Source organism: Nothobranchius furzeri, unplaced genomic scaffold (genome assembly GCF_043380555.1).
Source record: "Nothobranchius furzeri strain GRZ-AD unplaced genomic scaffold, NfurGRZ-RIMD1 Scf057, whole genome shotgun sequence".
In the NCBI taxonomy this organism is placed as follows: domain Eukaryota; kingdom Metazoa; phylum Chordata; class Actinopteri; order Cyprinodontiformes; family Nothobranchiidae; genus Nothobranchius; species Nothobranchius furzeri.
In genome coordinates, this window is record NW_027223074.1 from 174,307 (window position 1) to 191,647 (window position 17,341).

Here is a 17,341-nt window from a genome sequence, read left to right on the forward strand (position 1 = left end):
TTTGTTTAGAATTAGAAACTGTAAGGTATGCCATTTTAACATATAGCAGACTAAATGAGAATTGTTGCTAGTAACAACTAAATCTGAAATATGAGTTTAGTTGCAAACATTACAAACTAACAAAGAGCTAACAAATATTAAAGTTATGAATATTATAAATAACAGTAGTTAATTTGTGTACTGACGTGTACTGGTTTTTACATATTGAACAGGTAGGAACTCTTCAACATCCAAGATGGCTGCCGAGTAGGTGTGGTGAGATTGCTGAGCTTTCCTAATATATGAATATCAGCAAAATAAGACAACATCCACCTTTTCTAAGCTTGCTTTTTTGTGGCTTAAGTAATTAGAAACCTTTGGCTTAAACCATTTCTGAGCTAGATGAAGTATTGAACATTTATTCGATACATGAAGTGTTGGACATATTTTTTCGGCACATGTTCCAACCAGCTGGGAATCTGACAACGCCATAAAGTTAACCATCCAAGGAAACTGTTTGGAACAACGATGTCTATGGAGAATCTGGTCCAAGATATGGAGGAGATAAAAAAGTCCTTGAATTTCATGTCACATGAGATAACTAAAGTGGCAAAACAGTAAAGCGGCCTACAGGAGGTATTGAAAGAAGTCAAGCAACTTAAGGCTTTAATACAAGAAAAGGACAAAAAAATTGAGCTGCTTGAATGGAGGGTTGATGAGTTGGAGCAACATTCAAGGTTGGATGATCTCTTGATATCAGGACTGGAAATACACCGTACCTATGCACAGGCCGCAGCCTGTGACAGGGGAAAAGACATTGAAATCACTGCTACTCATTCTCCAGGTTCTCCCTCACTTGAGGATCAGGTGATCAAATTTTTCAACAGCAAAGATATTGCAATATCCAGTAAAGACATTGTGGCTTGTCACTCATTGGCTCAAAAACATAGTAAAACATCAACCATTGTGATCAGGCTTGCCAGTAGAAAATGTAAAATGGAGGTGCTGAGGAATGCAAAAAAATTAAAGGGTACAAGTGTATATGTAAATGAGCATCTTACGAAAAGAAACTCAGAAATCGCAAGGCAAGCAAGGATCCTGAGAAAAGAAAAGAAGATCCATGACACTTGGACAAGAAACTGCAAAGTACTGATAAAGCTAAATGGTCCCCCGGAGCAGGCAAAAGTGATGGTCATCAGAGATATTAAAGAACTTGATCAATACAAATGACATATGTCTGCTGTGGATCACCAAGGATGAATAAGAGGAAGACAACCAACTTCACGCATGGATGATACAACAAGAAGATATACGAAGAATCTGGATTATTCAACTCTCAATACAGTAAGAACAGAGACTGGTAATTCAAGTTATGAAAATTTACAATTGCAAAGGTTTGACTACACAGAATATAAACCACAGGATATGCAGGATGACATTGACCCAGATAACAATTTTTACACTAGAGTACAAAATCATTGTGAATACTATACTGAAGACCAGTTTGAACATAATGTCACTATAAAAGGTAAATTATCTGTTATACATTTCAATTGTAGAAGTCTAAATTCAAATTTTGTGAAGATTATGCAATGTTTGAAGCAATCAAATCATCCATTTACTGTAATAGCAATCTCTGAGACATGGCTCCAGGAAGGGAGGATATCTATGTTTCAAATTGAAGGATATAATATGTTTTCCACAAGTAGAGATTGCAAAAAAGGTGGGGGTGTGGCTTTGTATATTGATAAAAACTTTCAAAGTAGATTGGTGGGTGATATGACATTAGTTATGGATAACATTATGGAGTGTGTATCTGTGGAAATACAAATAGAAAAGTCTAAGAATGTGTTAGTCAGTTGTATGTATAGGAAACCAGGATCTTGTGTTGAAATGTTTAAAGAAAAAATAGTTGATATGTATGATGATATAATCAACAGAAAAATGTGTTTTGTCTGTGGGGATTTTAACATTGACCTGTTGAATCCTCAAATGCAAAATGCAAATACAGAGTTTATTAATTCCATGTTTAGTTTGGGACTGTATCCACTAATAACTCGGCCAACTCGAATTACAAAAACTAGTGCGACACTGATCGACAATATTTTTACAAATATTCTTGAATATGATGTGTTAAGTGGTCTTGTAATTACCGATATGTCTGATCATTTACCGGTTTTCACAGTCGTACAAAGGACAACTGTAACTACTCAAAGTGAATCTGTGGTTGTTACAAGGCTAAAAAATCAAGAAGCAGTAAATTCATTTAAAACTGACTTAATGGAACAAAATTGGGAGGAGGTTTATGTGGAAGATGTAAATATGGCTTATGGAAAATTTTTAAATATTATAACTTATCTTTATGAAAAAAACTGCCCTTTGCTTTATAAGGTGGATAAGAATAAATATGCTAAAAAGCCGTGGATAACTAAGGGGATTCAGAAGGCTTGCAGGAAAAAAAATAAGCTGTATAAAGACTTTTTAAAGAAAAGAACGGAGGAAGCAGAACAGAATTACAAGATATACAAGAATAAATTAATAAGTATTATGAGATCTAGTAAAAGAAATTATTATAGCAAATTATTGGAAGGAAATAAATCTAACATTAAAAATACGTGGCGCATATTAAATGATGTAATAAAAAAGGGTAGTGGAACCAATAGTCTTCCAAATATTTTTCTAACAAAAGACAATCAAGAAATTTATCAGTCTAAAGAAATAGCAAATGAATTCAATAAGTATTTTACCGAAATTGGGCCAGATTTGGCAAAGGATATATCAAATACTAAATTAGATGCTGATGCTGTGAGTAAAATAACAAATTTAGACAAAACCATATTTATTCAAGGCACAAATGAAAATGAAGTTATAACAGTTGTTAAAACATTTAAAAGTAAAAAGTCAGCAGATTTACATGGATTTGATATGTCGGTTGTAAAAGAAATCATTGAGATTATAGCCAAACCACTTACACATATTTGTAACCAGTCTCTCCAATCAGGAAGATTTCCTGAAAGGATGAAGGTTGCAAAAGTCATTCCTATCTATAAGGCTGGAGACAAACATGACTTTTCTAATTATAGACCAATTTCTATTTTATCTCAGTTCTCCAAAATACTAGAAACAATATTTCATAAAAGATTGTATGACTTTATTGAGCATCATGATATTCTTTCTGAACAGCAATATGGTTTTAGACGTGATCGGACAACTTCTCTGGCAATTGTTGATCTAGTGGAGAAAATATCTGATGCAATTGACAACAAACAATATGCTGTTGGGGTCTTCTTAGACCTGACCAAAGCTTTTGATACTGTTAATCATGACTTATTAATAAAACAATTGTGTAGATATGGCATCAGGGGTGTGGCCTATGACTGGATTAAGAGTTATTTAGAGAACAGACTCCAATATGTCCACATTAACAACACTGATTCACAGCTACTGACAGTGACCACCGGTATCCCACAGGGGTCAGTGTTGGGTCCCTTGTTGTTTATTCTTTATATTAATGACATATGTTTAGTTTCTAAAACATTGCATTTCATACTATTTGCAGATGATACTAATGTTCTAAGTTTTGGGAAAGATTTAATAACATTAATGGACAAGGTTGAGAAAGAATTAAATGCATTAAAGTGTTGGTTTAACTTAAATAAATTAACTTTAAATTTAAATAAAACAAAATTTATCATATTTACTAATAGAGCAATTACAGTGGATACAAATCTCAAAATAAATAATACAGAAATTGAAAGAGCGAATGAAATAAAATTTCTTGGCGTAACCATAGAAAAAAAGTTAAGTTGGAAACCGCATATTGACTCAATTAAAGCAAAGTTATCGAAATCATTAGCAGTTCTCTATAAAGTTAAAGAATTTTTAGATGAAAAAGCTTTATATCTTTTGTATTGTTCCTTATTTCTGCCTTATTTCATGTATTGTGTTGAAGTGTGGGGAAATACCTACGAAACCCACTTAAAGCCTTTGTTTATAATTCAAAAGAGAGCAATCCGACTTGTAAATAAAGCAGCTTGTAGAGAGCATACACATTTACTTTTTATTCATTTAAAAGTATTAAAGCTAAGAGAATTAGTTACATTAAGAACTGCACAGTTTATGTATAAAGTGATGTATAATTTGATGCCAAAACAAATTCAGGATCTGTTCCAGATCAGAGAGAGTGTTTATGATCTCAGAGGGTATAAAATGTTTAGAAAGCCTAAAGTAAGAACTAAAATGAAACAACTTTGTATTTCTTGTGTTGGGTTGATGTGTGGAATAAATTAGACCAGGAGCAAAAAGATTGTTCAACAATGGTAAAGTTTAAGGGTATGTTTAAATCAAATGTGATTAAATATTATGAATCAAGTCAATGAAAAAATGCATAAAACATTAAAGGTCTTTTTTTTTTTTTATGAAGCTAGAATGGGGATTTGAATATATTCCCATACATTTCAAACATGATGTAAAAATTATGGAATCGGTACGCTATTCTAAAATTTTGTTTAAGTTCAAAGGGTTTGGGGGGCTGGGCTTATAAGCTTATGCTTCTGCCCGCGCCCATTCTTAGCATTGTGTAAGTTGTGTGTTTGCTTGTAAACCTGCAAATGTTTCTTTGTTATATTATATTGTACTATTGATTTTAATTTCTCATTAATTTCTCATTTCTCATTTCTCATTTTTACTCAGAAATGTAGGTGATTTATCAAAATTTTCATAAAAAACGAGACTCATGGATTGACAGATGGGAGATTAAAATTTGAGTAATCCTAATTTCTGTCCTATGGTTTTTTGGGAGAGAGTGCAGTCTGTTTCGTACCATTTTTTAGTCATCTTTGTGAACGTAATCTGAAATCATTAGCACACAAATGTTGCAGACGAGTGTAGTTTCACCACAAAGTTCAATTTTTCTCTGAGACGTTGTGACATGAAGAAAACTGATAAATAAGATAATTTAGTTTTCATTTATAATTCCCAACATTTACAGTAGAAACCAAATCAATCGTGGACTTGGAAAGGAAAATGAAATAACGAGATTGTGAAATCAGATACAGCACAACACTCATTAATTTACTCCCTCATGTCCAAACGTATTCTAATTTGTGCAAATGAATCTAAATGATGGAAACAGAAATTGGAAAAACAAATTGGAAGAAGAGAAAAAGACAAGATTTACTTTTGTTGAAATGCGTGTGTAGCGTCTACAGTATATAATACATAGTGTCTCCATGAAAGAATATCATAGAATACTGAATTTCTGTATTTAGTTTAGAATGACAAAAATTAGGGTAATGTGACATCACTAGGGATTAGTTGGCTAATCTGAGGAGATTCAGTTTCTCATCTCTGACTCGCTACATGGAAGTGGACAGTTTCCCCCAAAGTAAATAAATCCGACTGGGCTGAGGTTTCCCTCCAGGCGCATGCATTAATCAGTACCAACATGGACTGGATTAAAATAAGCCTTTTTTAAATTTAATCCATGTAATTAGAGTACTCTACTCCAACAGCTCAGCATGAAAATGAACCACACCTGCAATACATATTTCTGTCGTCAATTCTTGATTTAGTGAAAAACCTTGAAAGACATAAAAAAAACAAGAAAATGTTTCGAATAAAATAAATGCACGAGTTTTTAAGGAAACATTGATGTGCTGAATTATCACAATATTTTATGCTATGACACTGAATCGATATTGGAAGGCATTTTTATTAAGAATTTACATCAGATCATTTACTTTAGTTCTTTAGTTTTAGGCAATTCAAACTTCTACCACTAGGTGGCAGCAGTTTTAACGCCTTCAGCCCGACAGAACAAGATCTCTTCATAGAGTCGGATGTGTTTGGAAGTTTCTGAGTTTTCTATTAAATTATCATCTGGATTTTGGTCTTGCAACATATCGTATCGTCTTTTCTGTATCGTGATATTTATCGTATCACCAGATTCTTGCCAGTACACACCCCTATTGCACAGGTGCCTTACTGTTAATGGTTAATCTGCAGCACAGCAGGCTCCAATAGCAGCGTAGAATATCAGCTGGGTTAAAGAATAACAACATATTTAACGGGAAAACTGGTTTAGCTCAAACCCAGTGTAAAAGCTCTTTATCTAATGAACTACACTGGCTTTAACTGTTGTTACGGTGGTTTGCATTTATTATTTTCACAATAGAATATTCAGAAAAGCTTGGACAGTTATATAAGAGGTTATTTTTTTTATGTTCCCTGACCATTTTTGAACACTGTATTAGATTTTTGCTGATGAAAATGAGACTAGATAGGGACCGACAGCACATAAAGGCATAGCATAAATGAACAAGAGGGAGGACGGTGTAGGAAACTCCGGAGAAGGACTCAAAGAGGAAAGATGATTGAAATAGAGGCTGGTGATGGAGGCGCTATTGATATAAAGTGGAAGAGAGGGAGAAAGCGTAAGCATGAGGGAATTAAAGAGGAAAAAGGGAGAGGGTGGAGAGGTAATTTTCTAAATGGAAACTATAGCAGGGTGATTTATCGATGGTATGACAGCTGTAATGTGACTATTACACAAGTATGGACACAGAAAGGGAGAGAGGGAGGGAGAGGATGGGGACATGAATTCTGAAGATGGAGGGCAGATGTGAAAAGTTCAGAGAAGGAGTGTGTTTGAGCCAAATACTTGATGCATTGCAGCCTCAACATATGCAGAGAGCGGATAGTTTGGCTATTTTAAAAAGATTGTTAAATCGTTCTCATTCTCAGATAATGCACGAGGCACTTATTGACGTATTGATTCATTTTTACTGCTCAGAAGAAAGGATTGCCACTTCGAGGCCAGCCAGTGTTTTCCCACTGTCTGTCTAACAGGTGAACAACTTATCCAGCCTCCTCCGGGTTATTCTAAATAATGTTCTGCAGTGTTTGCCTCTCCCACCCATTTAAAGTACTGTCACTTTTAATACTGCCATTAACTTATATAGTTTCTAAAATCTAAATTTAGGTGGAATAATTGTTTTTGACGCTTATAAATAGTTTTCAGAAGATGTTTAATTACCACTACTTTGTCCTGATTATTTCACTATTAAGCTTTCACTGTGTGTCGACACAGATGACAAAAAAATACATTATAAACAACGGTAACACTTCCTTTTACAGTCCCATAAATACTAAGTACTTACATGGTAATTGCATAAGAAGTTAAAGTGTATTATGATAAATGGCCTGTATTTGATATAGGAGAATAAGAAGAAAGTATCATTTCTATAGCGCCTCTCAGGTTAAAAATCACGAGGCGCCTATAGCGCCTTCTAGAGTCCTGGAACCCCCCAAGGCGCTTTACAACACAGTCATTCACCCATTCACACACAAATTCACACACTGGTGGGGATGAGCTACGATGTAGCCACAGCTGTCCTGGGGCGCACTGACAGAGGCGAGGCTGCCGAGCACTGGCGCCACCGGTCCCTCCGACCACCACCAGCACAACACATTCTCACACCCAGGGCGTCGGAAACAAACGCTTGGTCAGCCACCCTTCACGTCAGACCCCAGATGCCAAAAGTGCCCTTTTTCATTACTTATGTGCGAAATGGGTTTTTTCTAGGGCCGGGACTTTTAACGCGTTAATTACGATTAATTAATTAGAAAAAAATAACGCGTTAAAAAAATTAACTCATTTAATCGCAGCTTGCATTTCAAGCACGGCGGAACCTTTGTCATTGCACGATTTCCTCATAGACTGAATATCACTGACGCACACAACAATGCACAGCCGATGTGCACAGCGCTAATGGCTGCTAAAACGTAATAAAAACAGAAAGAAGTTGCCTTGCTTGGACTGATGCAGGATTTAGGAAACACGTCCGCCTCTTTTCTTAACTTGGGGAAAAAAAAAACTTCCAGACAACAACGGAGTCCGTGCCGCGGACATTTTTCAGAGATCGTCTCTGCTGCAGCTGCCCGCCCGGTAGCACCGAAAACTTTACAAAAGTTGCGGTAAGCTATATTTTTAGCATTTACATAACATCTGTGCAGCGCTGAAAGCACCAGACATAATAATTCTGTGCCCTAACAGTAGTTTATGAAAGTAGTCAGACAAACGAGAGGCACCTGGCTGCCGCTGGAGAACGCTCCGTGTTCTCCCTACTATGTAAACAATCACAAACAACGTGTCTTAAAGTTGAAAACAGAAGTTTCAGTTAAAACAGAAACACTCTGAAACTTTTCTTATGATTTTCTAAACAATTCTGTGGGGGAATTATATGTTTTTGAGACGAGTCTCTGTCTAAACATCACATGCATTACTATCATTAAGCAGCAGGTGTGTTGAAGCTGTCATCAGCTGAGGGGCGGATGCTTAAGTGCATCAGGGGCAGCGAGGAACGAGGAAGTTGTGATCAGGCTGGAGATCACACCAGATTCGCTGCTGCAGGCATGAATCTGCGGGTCTGCAGCACCCCCTTCTTAACGTGACAGCAGGACTTCCCATGTAAGGAAGGTCCGCTCACCTGTTCGTCAGATCATTATTTCCTCGCCATGATCTTTTATCATCCCATCATCCTCCAGTCATCCAACTGGAACCAGTTAGTGTTCCTGATCATTCTCAGAATATGCCATGCCTGCTCTGGTGTTAAAAGTTAGTACATTTAAGTCCTAGATCATATTTGTGCCTGTTCTACTGTCATTTTGAAGGATTGTTATTTGTGTTTTTACTACATTATGAGTAGAAATGCTAATAAAAACTCCCAATTATACAAACAAGTGAAACTGGAAAAATTAGAATCTGGTGCAAAGTCAAATTTATTTCAGTCATTCAACTAGACAGAGAGACTATTTAAAGGCTCAGGAACCCTTTGCAGATGTTTTCTATTTGTAATTATAAATTTTTGTTGATTTGGGGTTTGTTTCATATCACACAGTGACATTTGATTAATTAAAATGCATTTTTTATTAAAAGCTTTAGTTTACAGTAATAACCATGTCTAATGTTTGATTCTCTATCTCATAATTTTAATTAAAAGTTTTACTTTGAGAGCACATTTTCCTGAACGATTAAAATGTGATTAATTGAGATTAATTAATTACAAAGCCTGTAATTAATTAGATTTAATTTTTTAATCAAGTCCCAGCCATAGTTTTTTCCTTTTTGTAACTGCAGTTCCCAATGCAGCATAAAACTGACGTGATTAGATATCCGCTGATGTGGCACAGAACCAGCTCATTTAACCGCACCTAAACCTTAACGTTTCACTATTTATAACCTTCCCCTCACCCTCATCCTAACCTTAACCCTCATTTAACCGATGCAGCACCGAACCGGCTCGTTTAACCGCACCTAAACCTTAAATGCGGCACCGAACCAGCTCATTTAACCGATGCGGCACCGAACCACCTCGTTTAACCGCACCTAAACCTTAACGTTTCGCTATTTATAACCTTCCCCTCTCCCTCATCCTAACCTTAACCCTCTTGCTACCTAAAACGTTACTCTCACTGCGATCAAGCATTTGTTTCCCCTGCATTCTGACTCTGACAGTCAGAGTCTGACTGTGAATTTTCGTATTTGCCGCCCAAGGGGAACGTTAAAACGTACCATCTGGCGAGGGGGAGGTTACACATACCCTCTACTTTTAACCTCCACCGTGGTAGTTGAAACCTCCCCCTCGCGTTGGCTCGGTCCAAACCCGACCAATCACGAGGCGGCTCCCGCCGTTCACTTCATAGAGCCGGCTTTTAGAGCGATCGACACATCACCAACGTGTTCGCTAGCAAGATGGTTAAGGTTAGGATAGGGGTGAGGGGAAGGTTAAATAAGAGGATAAGGTTAATGTACAATGAGCTTGTTTGGTGCCCTGGCTGCGTACATCCCATCGCGTCAGTGTAATGCTGCATTGGGATCTGCAGTCAAATAAGGGAAAAACCCCTTTTTGCACATATGTAACGAAAAAGGGCACTATTGGCGTCTGGGGTCTGACGTGGAGGGTGGCTGACCAAGCGTTTGTTTTTGACGCGCTGGGAGTGAGAACGTGTTGACCAGCAGGCAACGTGGGTTGTGTCTTGCCCAAGGACACAACGACAGACTGAGCGGGGCTCGAACCTGCAACCTTCCGAATATGGGGCGAGCACTTAACACCTAGGTGGCACTGTTTCTGAGTTCTTAAACAGTTATTACCATGTAACTCAGGTTTAATTCTAGTTTTATTGTTATTAATCATTCCCAGTAAATACTGTTTTACACAATAATTACTCTTTATTACAATTTTACACTTTAATTACACAATAATACTCTTGAACTTACTATGTAATTACCATGTAAATACTTAGTAATTAGGGGACTGTAAAAGGAAGCATTACCAAAACAACTTTTAAATACTTTTTTCCTGTGTTTTGTTGTCTAGCATTCTTGTTGGAATAATGTCGATGGAGATTTTCAAAAGCAAAAATGAAATGTTGAGATTTGCGCAGAAAGACCGTCAGCGGAATGGAACCAAACCGCTTTCAGAGTCATTTTGTGCAAAACTCAGATGAAAGGTTATCTGGTTATGAAGTTAAACCTTAAAAGGTTTCCTAAAAAAATATATTTTTGAAATGGGATCAGCAGTGATGGGAATAACGTCGTTTCAAATAACAACGTTACTAAAAAAAACAGTTTTTCAGTAACAAGTATTCTAATTAATCAACATCTTCTTTTATCATAACACCATTTTCCGTTACTGATGAGGAAATGCGTGCGTTACTAATCAGCACCGTGGTGTGTTGAAGCTGTCATCAGGAGCTAAAGAGGCAGCAGTAGCTCCACAGGTTGAGCGGGTTGTCCAATAATTGGAAGGTTTCAGTATAGCATCCATCACAGAGTTAGTCCTGGTAGATTGTAAGAATTTATAATTATAGAAATTAAAGATTCTTAAACGATCCCAACTCTCTCTTTTCTTGTCTCTCAGTCAATACAGAGTGTTTAAGTAAACTCTCTGATGATAAAAACAACCACTTCTGATTATAATATTTAGATCAAATTACAGTGTATAAATATACGAACCACAGATCACTACAGGTTCAATCCCGGCTCCGGACAGAGAATTCTGCTGTTGTGTCCTTGGGCAAGACACTTAACCCACCTTCCCTGATGGTGGTGGTCAGTGCTCAGCAGCCTCGCCTCTGTCAGTGCACCCCAGGGCAGCTGTGGCTACATCGTATCTCATCACCATCAGTGTGTGAATGTGTGTGATGGATGAATGATACACTGTAGTGTAAAGTGCTTTAGAGTGCTTACTCTGAGAGGCGCTACACAAGTGCGGGTCATTTATCATGTTTTCATCCAAGCGCATCACGGCCGTGAAGAACAAAGAAGATGTGATAATAGTTACAGCTGCAGACCCGCAGATTCGCTGCTGCAGGCGTAAATCTGCAGCCGTACCATTCTTGGCGTGACTGCGGAACGTCCCAAAGGTCCGCTCACCTGTTCACCGCTCAGACGTCACGATCTTCTACCTTCCTAGATTATCCAGCTGTAACCTGTTTCTGATCGTCTCTTTAGTACAGCTGTAACGCTGGTTGCATCAGTCTCAGACGTCATGGAGCTCAGGTGTTATCAGAACTACCTGTGTGTGTTTACCACCCAGCTTCAGCTCTTCTGGGTTTGCGTCTGACTCAAGTTAGTAAAGTTAAGTCCTCCATCAGGCTTGTGCCTCTTCTAGTGTCATTTTAAAGGATTTTATTTATTTATTTACCCATTGCTAGATTACCAGCAACAGAAATGTTTCTAAAAACACACAATTATGTGAAGCTGGAAAAATTAGAATACTGTGCAAAATCACATTTATTTCAGTAATTTAACTAGACTGAGAGACCATTTAAAGGCCCATGAACCTTTACAGGTGTTTCTATTTGCTATTATACATTTTAGCTGATTGGGGTCTTGTTACATATCACACAGTGACATTTTAATAGTCTAGATTAGAGTAATGTTCCAGTTTGTAGTTCCTCCTGTTAAACGCTCATTTATTTCAATTATTCAGTTTTATAACAAAAAACATTGGAGTACATTTTATTATGTTCCAGTCTCGCCATTTATATTTCAGTAATATAGTAAATTTAGTAAGTTTAATTAAGAAGGGAACCCATTTTTATTGCGTTCTTTAATGAAAAAAAGTTATAAAATAGTTATTTTTCTTAGTAATTAGTTACTTTTGTAATCTTGTAGTAGTAGATAAAGTAATCAGTAACTATAACTAATTACTTTTTAAAAGTAACTTTCCCAACACTGGTGATTAGTCACTTTGGGTTTCAAATGCAGGCTTAATGTGAAAATAGCCTTCTACCTCTATTTCCTGTAAGTTAGCATTCATGGACTCACCCATCTTGGCTCGCAGCGGAGGAGACTGCTGATGGTTTAGCCTCCAGGAGAGAGCAGAGCGTGCCTCGTCTAGTAAAAACGAACCGTTAGCATTAGCAACTAATCAACATGACAGAACTGCTTCAGACTTGTTAGTTGTGGAGATAAAGCATCCAATGTTGCAGAGCAAACTGAGTCAGTGGTAGAGATGTGTTGCTGTTATCCAATCAGAGCCCAGATGTTTGAATACCAGGAAAAAAGACCTAAAATCTTGTCATTGTCTGCGCCGGCTAACTTCCACTTTCTGAAACAGGAGCGCAAGACTTTTTTCCACACAGAATCCCACTCACAAGGCATTCATTTATACTGGAGACCACTGCAAAAGTACTGAAAAAAGAAGTGAACTTGTCATTTTACCCAAACTTTCCCAAATGCTGCCAATGGAAGTTAAACCGTGTCTTTGTATTGTGTTTCTTCTTTAGCCGAGTGTGGTTCTTCAGTTGTAAATAATGAAGGAATACTCCTTTCTCCCAACTATCCACTGAACTACGACAACAACCATGAGTGCATCTACAGCATCCAGGTAGTCCTGTAACTTGTAGGACCTTTGGGTTTCTGTTCAATAGGGATGGTTTAAGCAGTATTTAAAAAGAGGCACCATGCATTCAAATGGTGCAATAATACAGTTTTAACAACAAGTGCAAACCGCCCGTGATCCTGGTCTGTAAGCCTGATCTGTATTCCATGTTGACTCCAGGTGCAAGCTGGGAAAGGCATCAACATTTCTGCGAGGACCTTCCATCTCGCTCAGGGCGATATTCTCAAAGTAAACAAACGCATATACTTACAGAGCTCTCAATGTTGTTCTTTCTACCCCCAAAAAAGTATTTAAAATGTTGTTTTGTTGCAGATTTATGATGGGAAAGACAACACAGCCCAGGTTCTGGGAGCTTTTACTGGGTCATCCATGTTGGGCCTCACTCTGATTTCCACATCAAACCACCTTTGGCTGGAGTTTTATAGTGATTCAGAAAGCACCGGAGAAGGATTCAAACTAGTCTACTCAAGTAAGTTTTGAAAGAAACTTCTCTTTTCATCAGCCTTTTTATTTCCTCTTGAAAGAACTTTGGGCAGGGGAGAAAAAAAAATCTTGTTTTTATTCATATGCGGCCTTCATTTAATCAGGAAACACTCGGGGAGATTAAAAATCTATTTTGCAAGCGCATGCTGGCCAAGACAGCAACACAGAAAAGGTTTCAGACGTGATTACAAAAATCAAAGCAATAAAAATAAACCCAAATTTTAAAAGCATTTACAACTAGATGTACTTGTCACCAACTGTTCTAAACAAACCACTTTAAAGTGTCCCGGGAGACCGGCTCGTGAAGCTTTAAGTCTAATTCCTCTACTGATTCCAGGAAGATGGATATTTAAAAAAACCCTCTTCTCCATTCAGGCTGGACTCTTGGGGCTGTAAGAAGGTAGATGTTCTGAGAGTGCGAGTGTTGTCTGGTTGATTCTTGCATGGAAAACAGTTGGTACTCACTCTTGTTTATGGCTCTGCACAAGCTTGTACATGTATTTTTTTGCTAGAATAAAAAAATGTTCAGCAAATCTTAGCAAATTATTGGAATTTTTTTTGTATCAAAGGTTCTTGACTGGAAATCATACAAAGTGAGAGCCTGATTGCAACACGGGGTTTACTTAGCAACACAGCTAATTATGTGGGTGGTGCCCCGGGAACAAAATGGGTATAAGAGCCTTTGTTAGTAACCAAGCTGTTGTAGTATAAATTACTATAGTATAAATATGGCCAGCATGTGCTGAGGGGACCCGTTTTGGTGGTCAGGTCTCTGCTTTTTGCAGATGAGGTGGTCCTGTTGGCTTCACCAGACAGTGATCTCCAGCTCTCGTGAAGCAGCTGGGGTGAGAGTCAGCTCCTCTAAATCTGAGACCGTGGTCTTGAGTCGGAAAAGGGTAGAATGCCTTCTCCAGGTCAGGGATGAGGTCCTGCCTCAAGCGGAGGAGGTTAAGGATCTCAGGGCTTTGTAGACGAGTGAGGGAAATGTAGTGCGGGAGATGGACAGGCGGATTGGTGCTGTGTCTGCAGTGCTGCAGGCGTTGTACCGGTCTGTCCCGGTGAAGAGTTGGAAGGCGAAGCTCTGGATTTACCAGGTGATCTACGTTCCTACCCTCACCTATGGTCACAAGCTTTGGGCAGTGACCAAAAGAATGAGACCGCAGATACAAGTGGCCAAAAGGAGTTTTCTCCACAGTGTGGCGGGGCTCTCCCTTGGAGATAGGGTGAGAAGCTAAAGTGACTTCCAATTTTTGAGTGAATGGACCTAATATGCGTGTTTTTGGACTGTGGAAGAAAACCCACTTTTCCAATGGGAGAACATGCAAACTCCACGCAGCAAAGGCCACAGACCGGATTCAAACCTGCAACACTTTTGACTGCAAGGTAACACTGCTACCAACTATGACCCCTTTTTTGTTTCTGTTCAACATAATAGGTCGTACTTGAAACCTGAAGATAAAAACGAATTTGTCGCAGTTAGTTAAAGCTTCCAAAGAGTTCCTGCATCCGTTGGTGCTCGCCTGTCCTCGACAGTCCGCTCTCATCGTTGAAATTAGAAGCTCTGCTCTAATTACGCTTCACATGATTGCATGACCAGGTTTGCATTGTTCTTTTTGAATGAACGGAGGATTTCTCTGCACCCTTCTCATAATTTAGCTAAGTATTTTTTGGGGGGTGGGAGAACATTAGCTTAAATAGCACTGCAGCATTTTTCTGTTCGTATTTCTGTGCTACAATTTGATATGAAGACAGGGTATCCGCGGGTCCTTAAAAAGTCTGAAAAAGTCTTAAATTGGCTTTTCTAAATTTAAGGCCTTAAAAATCCTTAAAAGTGACAAATAATCCTTAAATACAGTTTCCAAAGGTCTTAAATTACCCAAGACCCAATGAACAAGAATTTCTAGTTAGTCTTCAGCATTTTTTTTTGTATGATGTTGGTGTAAGCGGAACCGTACACATTCAGTTGGTTGTGAAAGAGGGCTATTTTTAGATGAGCACATTAGCTGGTTAAGCTAGTGGGAGCTTGCGCCATGGGGAAGTGCAAGTTTAATGGTAATTGGGTGGGTAATCCCACGTTTGCGATGTGGTTAGCACCGGTTCCAGGCAATAGCTGGAAATTATAGCTTCAATTTAATTTAAAAAAATAGCTTAAATTTGGTCGAAGCGGCCTTAAAAAAGGTCTTTAAAAGTCTTAAATTCGGCTCCCTTAATCCTGCAGATACCCTGGAAGAGTAAAAGCTGTAATCGAGTATAAATCTCGATAGATTTCAATGAATAATTCATTCTCTTTTGTTTCCGTACACATGTTTAACAAACAGAGTCATTTCAGATGGGTAACGGTGCCCTGTAGATCTCTGGGTGATGATAGATGTGTTTCCGTTGCTCAGTGGTGAAAGCTCGGTTTTCCAAATGACCACGTTCAAAGATTTAGACACGCCCCTACATCACTGCCCGGAGAACAGCTCAAAACACGGCCGCCACCTTGTCTTCTGGGTAATGTCGTAGATCAAATCCTGGTTATGGTCTTGTAAGGATATTTATAAATCTATTCAAATCCTACGCTGGAAGACTGTGCGCTAACTGAATATTCTGAATATTACCATGGAAACTGAGCTCAGAGAGTGAAAAACAACCTTAAATTGGATAAAGTGTACACATGTTCCTGTATCACTCCTAAATGGTATGCATCGTGTATCCTTTTTACAGAGTTGCTGATGCCAGCTTGGTTGTAAACAAAATACTTAAGTGCACCAGATTTTAAGGAGATATCGCCATTCATTTGGGGAAAAATACATTTGTTTCCTCATATGGGCTTTGCATTTCCCATTTGAAGTTTTTTTTAAGTCCACTCTGAGTATTTTTCGCCCTTTTCTCCAACCAGGTTTCGAGTTATCTCACTGCGAGGACCCCGGCGTGCCTCAGTTTGGCTTCAAAGTCAACGACCAAGGCCATTTCTCTGGGAGCAGCATCACATACAGATGTGAGCCAGGGTACACGCTGCATGGGGCCACCACACTGAAGTGTATGACTGGTGAAAGGAGAGCTTGGGACAACCCTCTGCCTTCATGTATCGGTAGGTCTTTGAAATGTGAATCAGTTACTCTTGGAAAATCGGTGGTCTCAAACTCCGGCCCTTGAGGGCATCGCCCAGCATGTTTTAGTTGTTTCCCTGCTCTGACACAGTTGATTGAATGGTTGAGTCACACCTTAATCACCTGCTAATGTATACAGGTGGTTTTAAACAGCCCTCAAAGACCAGAGTTTGAGAGCTAAGCCACAGACATAATGGCACTTAGCTACACATTTTATTTTACTCAGTGGAAACATTTTAGGGACAAAAACCCAATGCTGTATCCGCAGTAGCTGCAACTCCGCCAAGGCTGCCCTTTGTCACCGATTTTGTTCATAACAATTATGGACAGGGTTTCTAGGCACAGCCAAGGTGTTGAAGGGATCCGTTTAGGTGGCCTAATTATCGAGTCTCTGCTTTTTGACGATGATGTGGTCCTGTTGGCTTCATCAGAACGTGATCTCCAGCTTTCGCTGAGCGGTTTGCAGCAGAGTGTGAAGCAGCTGGGATGAGAGTCAACTCCCCTAAATCCAAGACCATGGTCTAAAGTCGGAAAAGGGTGGAATGCCTTCTCCGGGTCAGGGATGATGTCCTGCCTCAAGTGGAGGAGTTTTAGTATCTCAGGGTCTTGCTCATGATTGATGGGCGGATCGGTGCCGTGACTGCAGTGATGCGGGAGTTGTACGGATCTGATGTGGTTAAGAGAGAGCTGAGCCAGAAGGCAAAGCTCTTGATTTACTGGTCGATCTACGTTCCTACCATTACGGTCACAAGCTTTGGGTAGTGACTGAAAGAACGAGATCGCGAATACAAGCGGCCGAAATGAGTTTTCTCCACAGGGTGGCTGGGCCCTCCCTTAGAGATAGGGTGAGAAGCTCGGTCATCTGGGAGGGGCTCT

General features: G+C 38.8%; 1 protein-coding gene across 1 annotated transcript in view; it reads left to right on the forward strand.

Annotated features, from left to right (window-relative positions):
* LOC139064860 (CUB and sushi domain-containing protein 3-like) overlaps positions 1–17,341 on the forward strand; it is a gene marked incomplete at its 3' end in the record, with an annotated part of 179,952 nt that overhangs the window by 135,676 nt on the left and 26,935 nt on the right. Inside the window, exons 20-23 of the mRNA XM_070547853.1 lie at positions 12,775–12,875; positions 13,050–13,118; positions 13,203–13,359; positions 16,255–16,446. Coding sequence (XP_070403954.1) covers positions 12,775–12,875; positions 13,050–13,118; positions 13,203–13,359; positions 16,255–16,446 — 519 coding nt within the window. The remainder of the gene's footprint in view (positions 1–12,774; positions 12,876–13,049; positions 13,119–13,202; positions 13,360–16,254; positions 16,447–17,341) is intronic.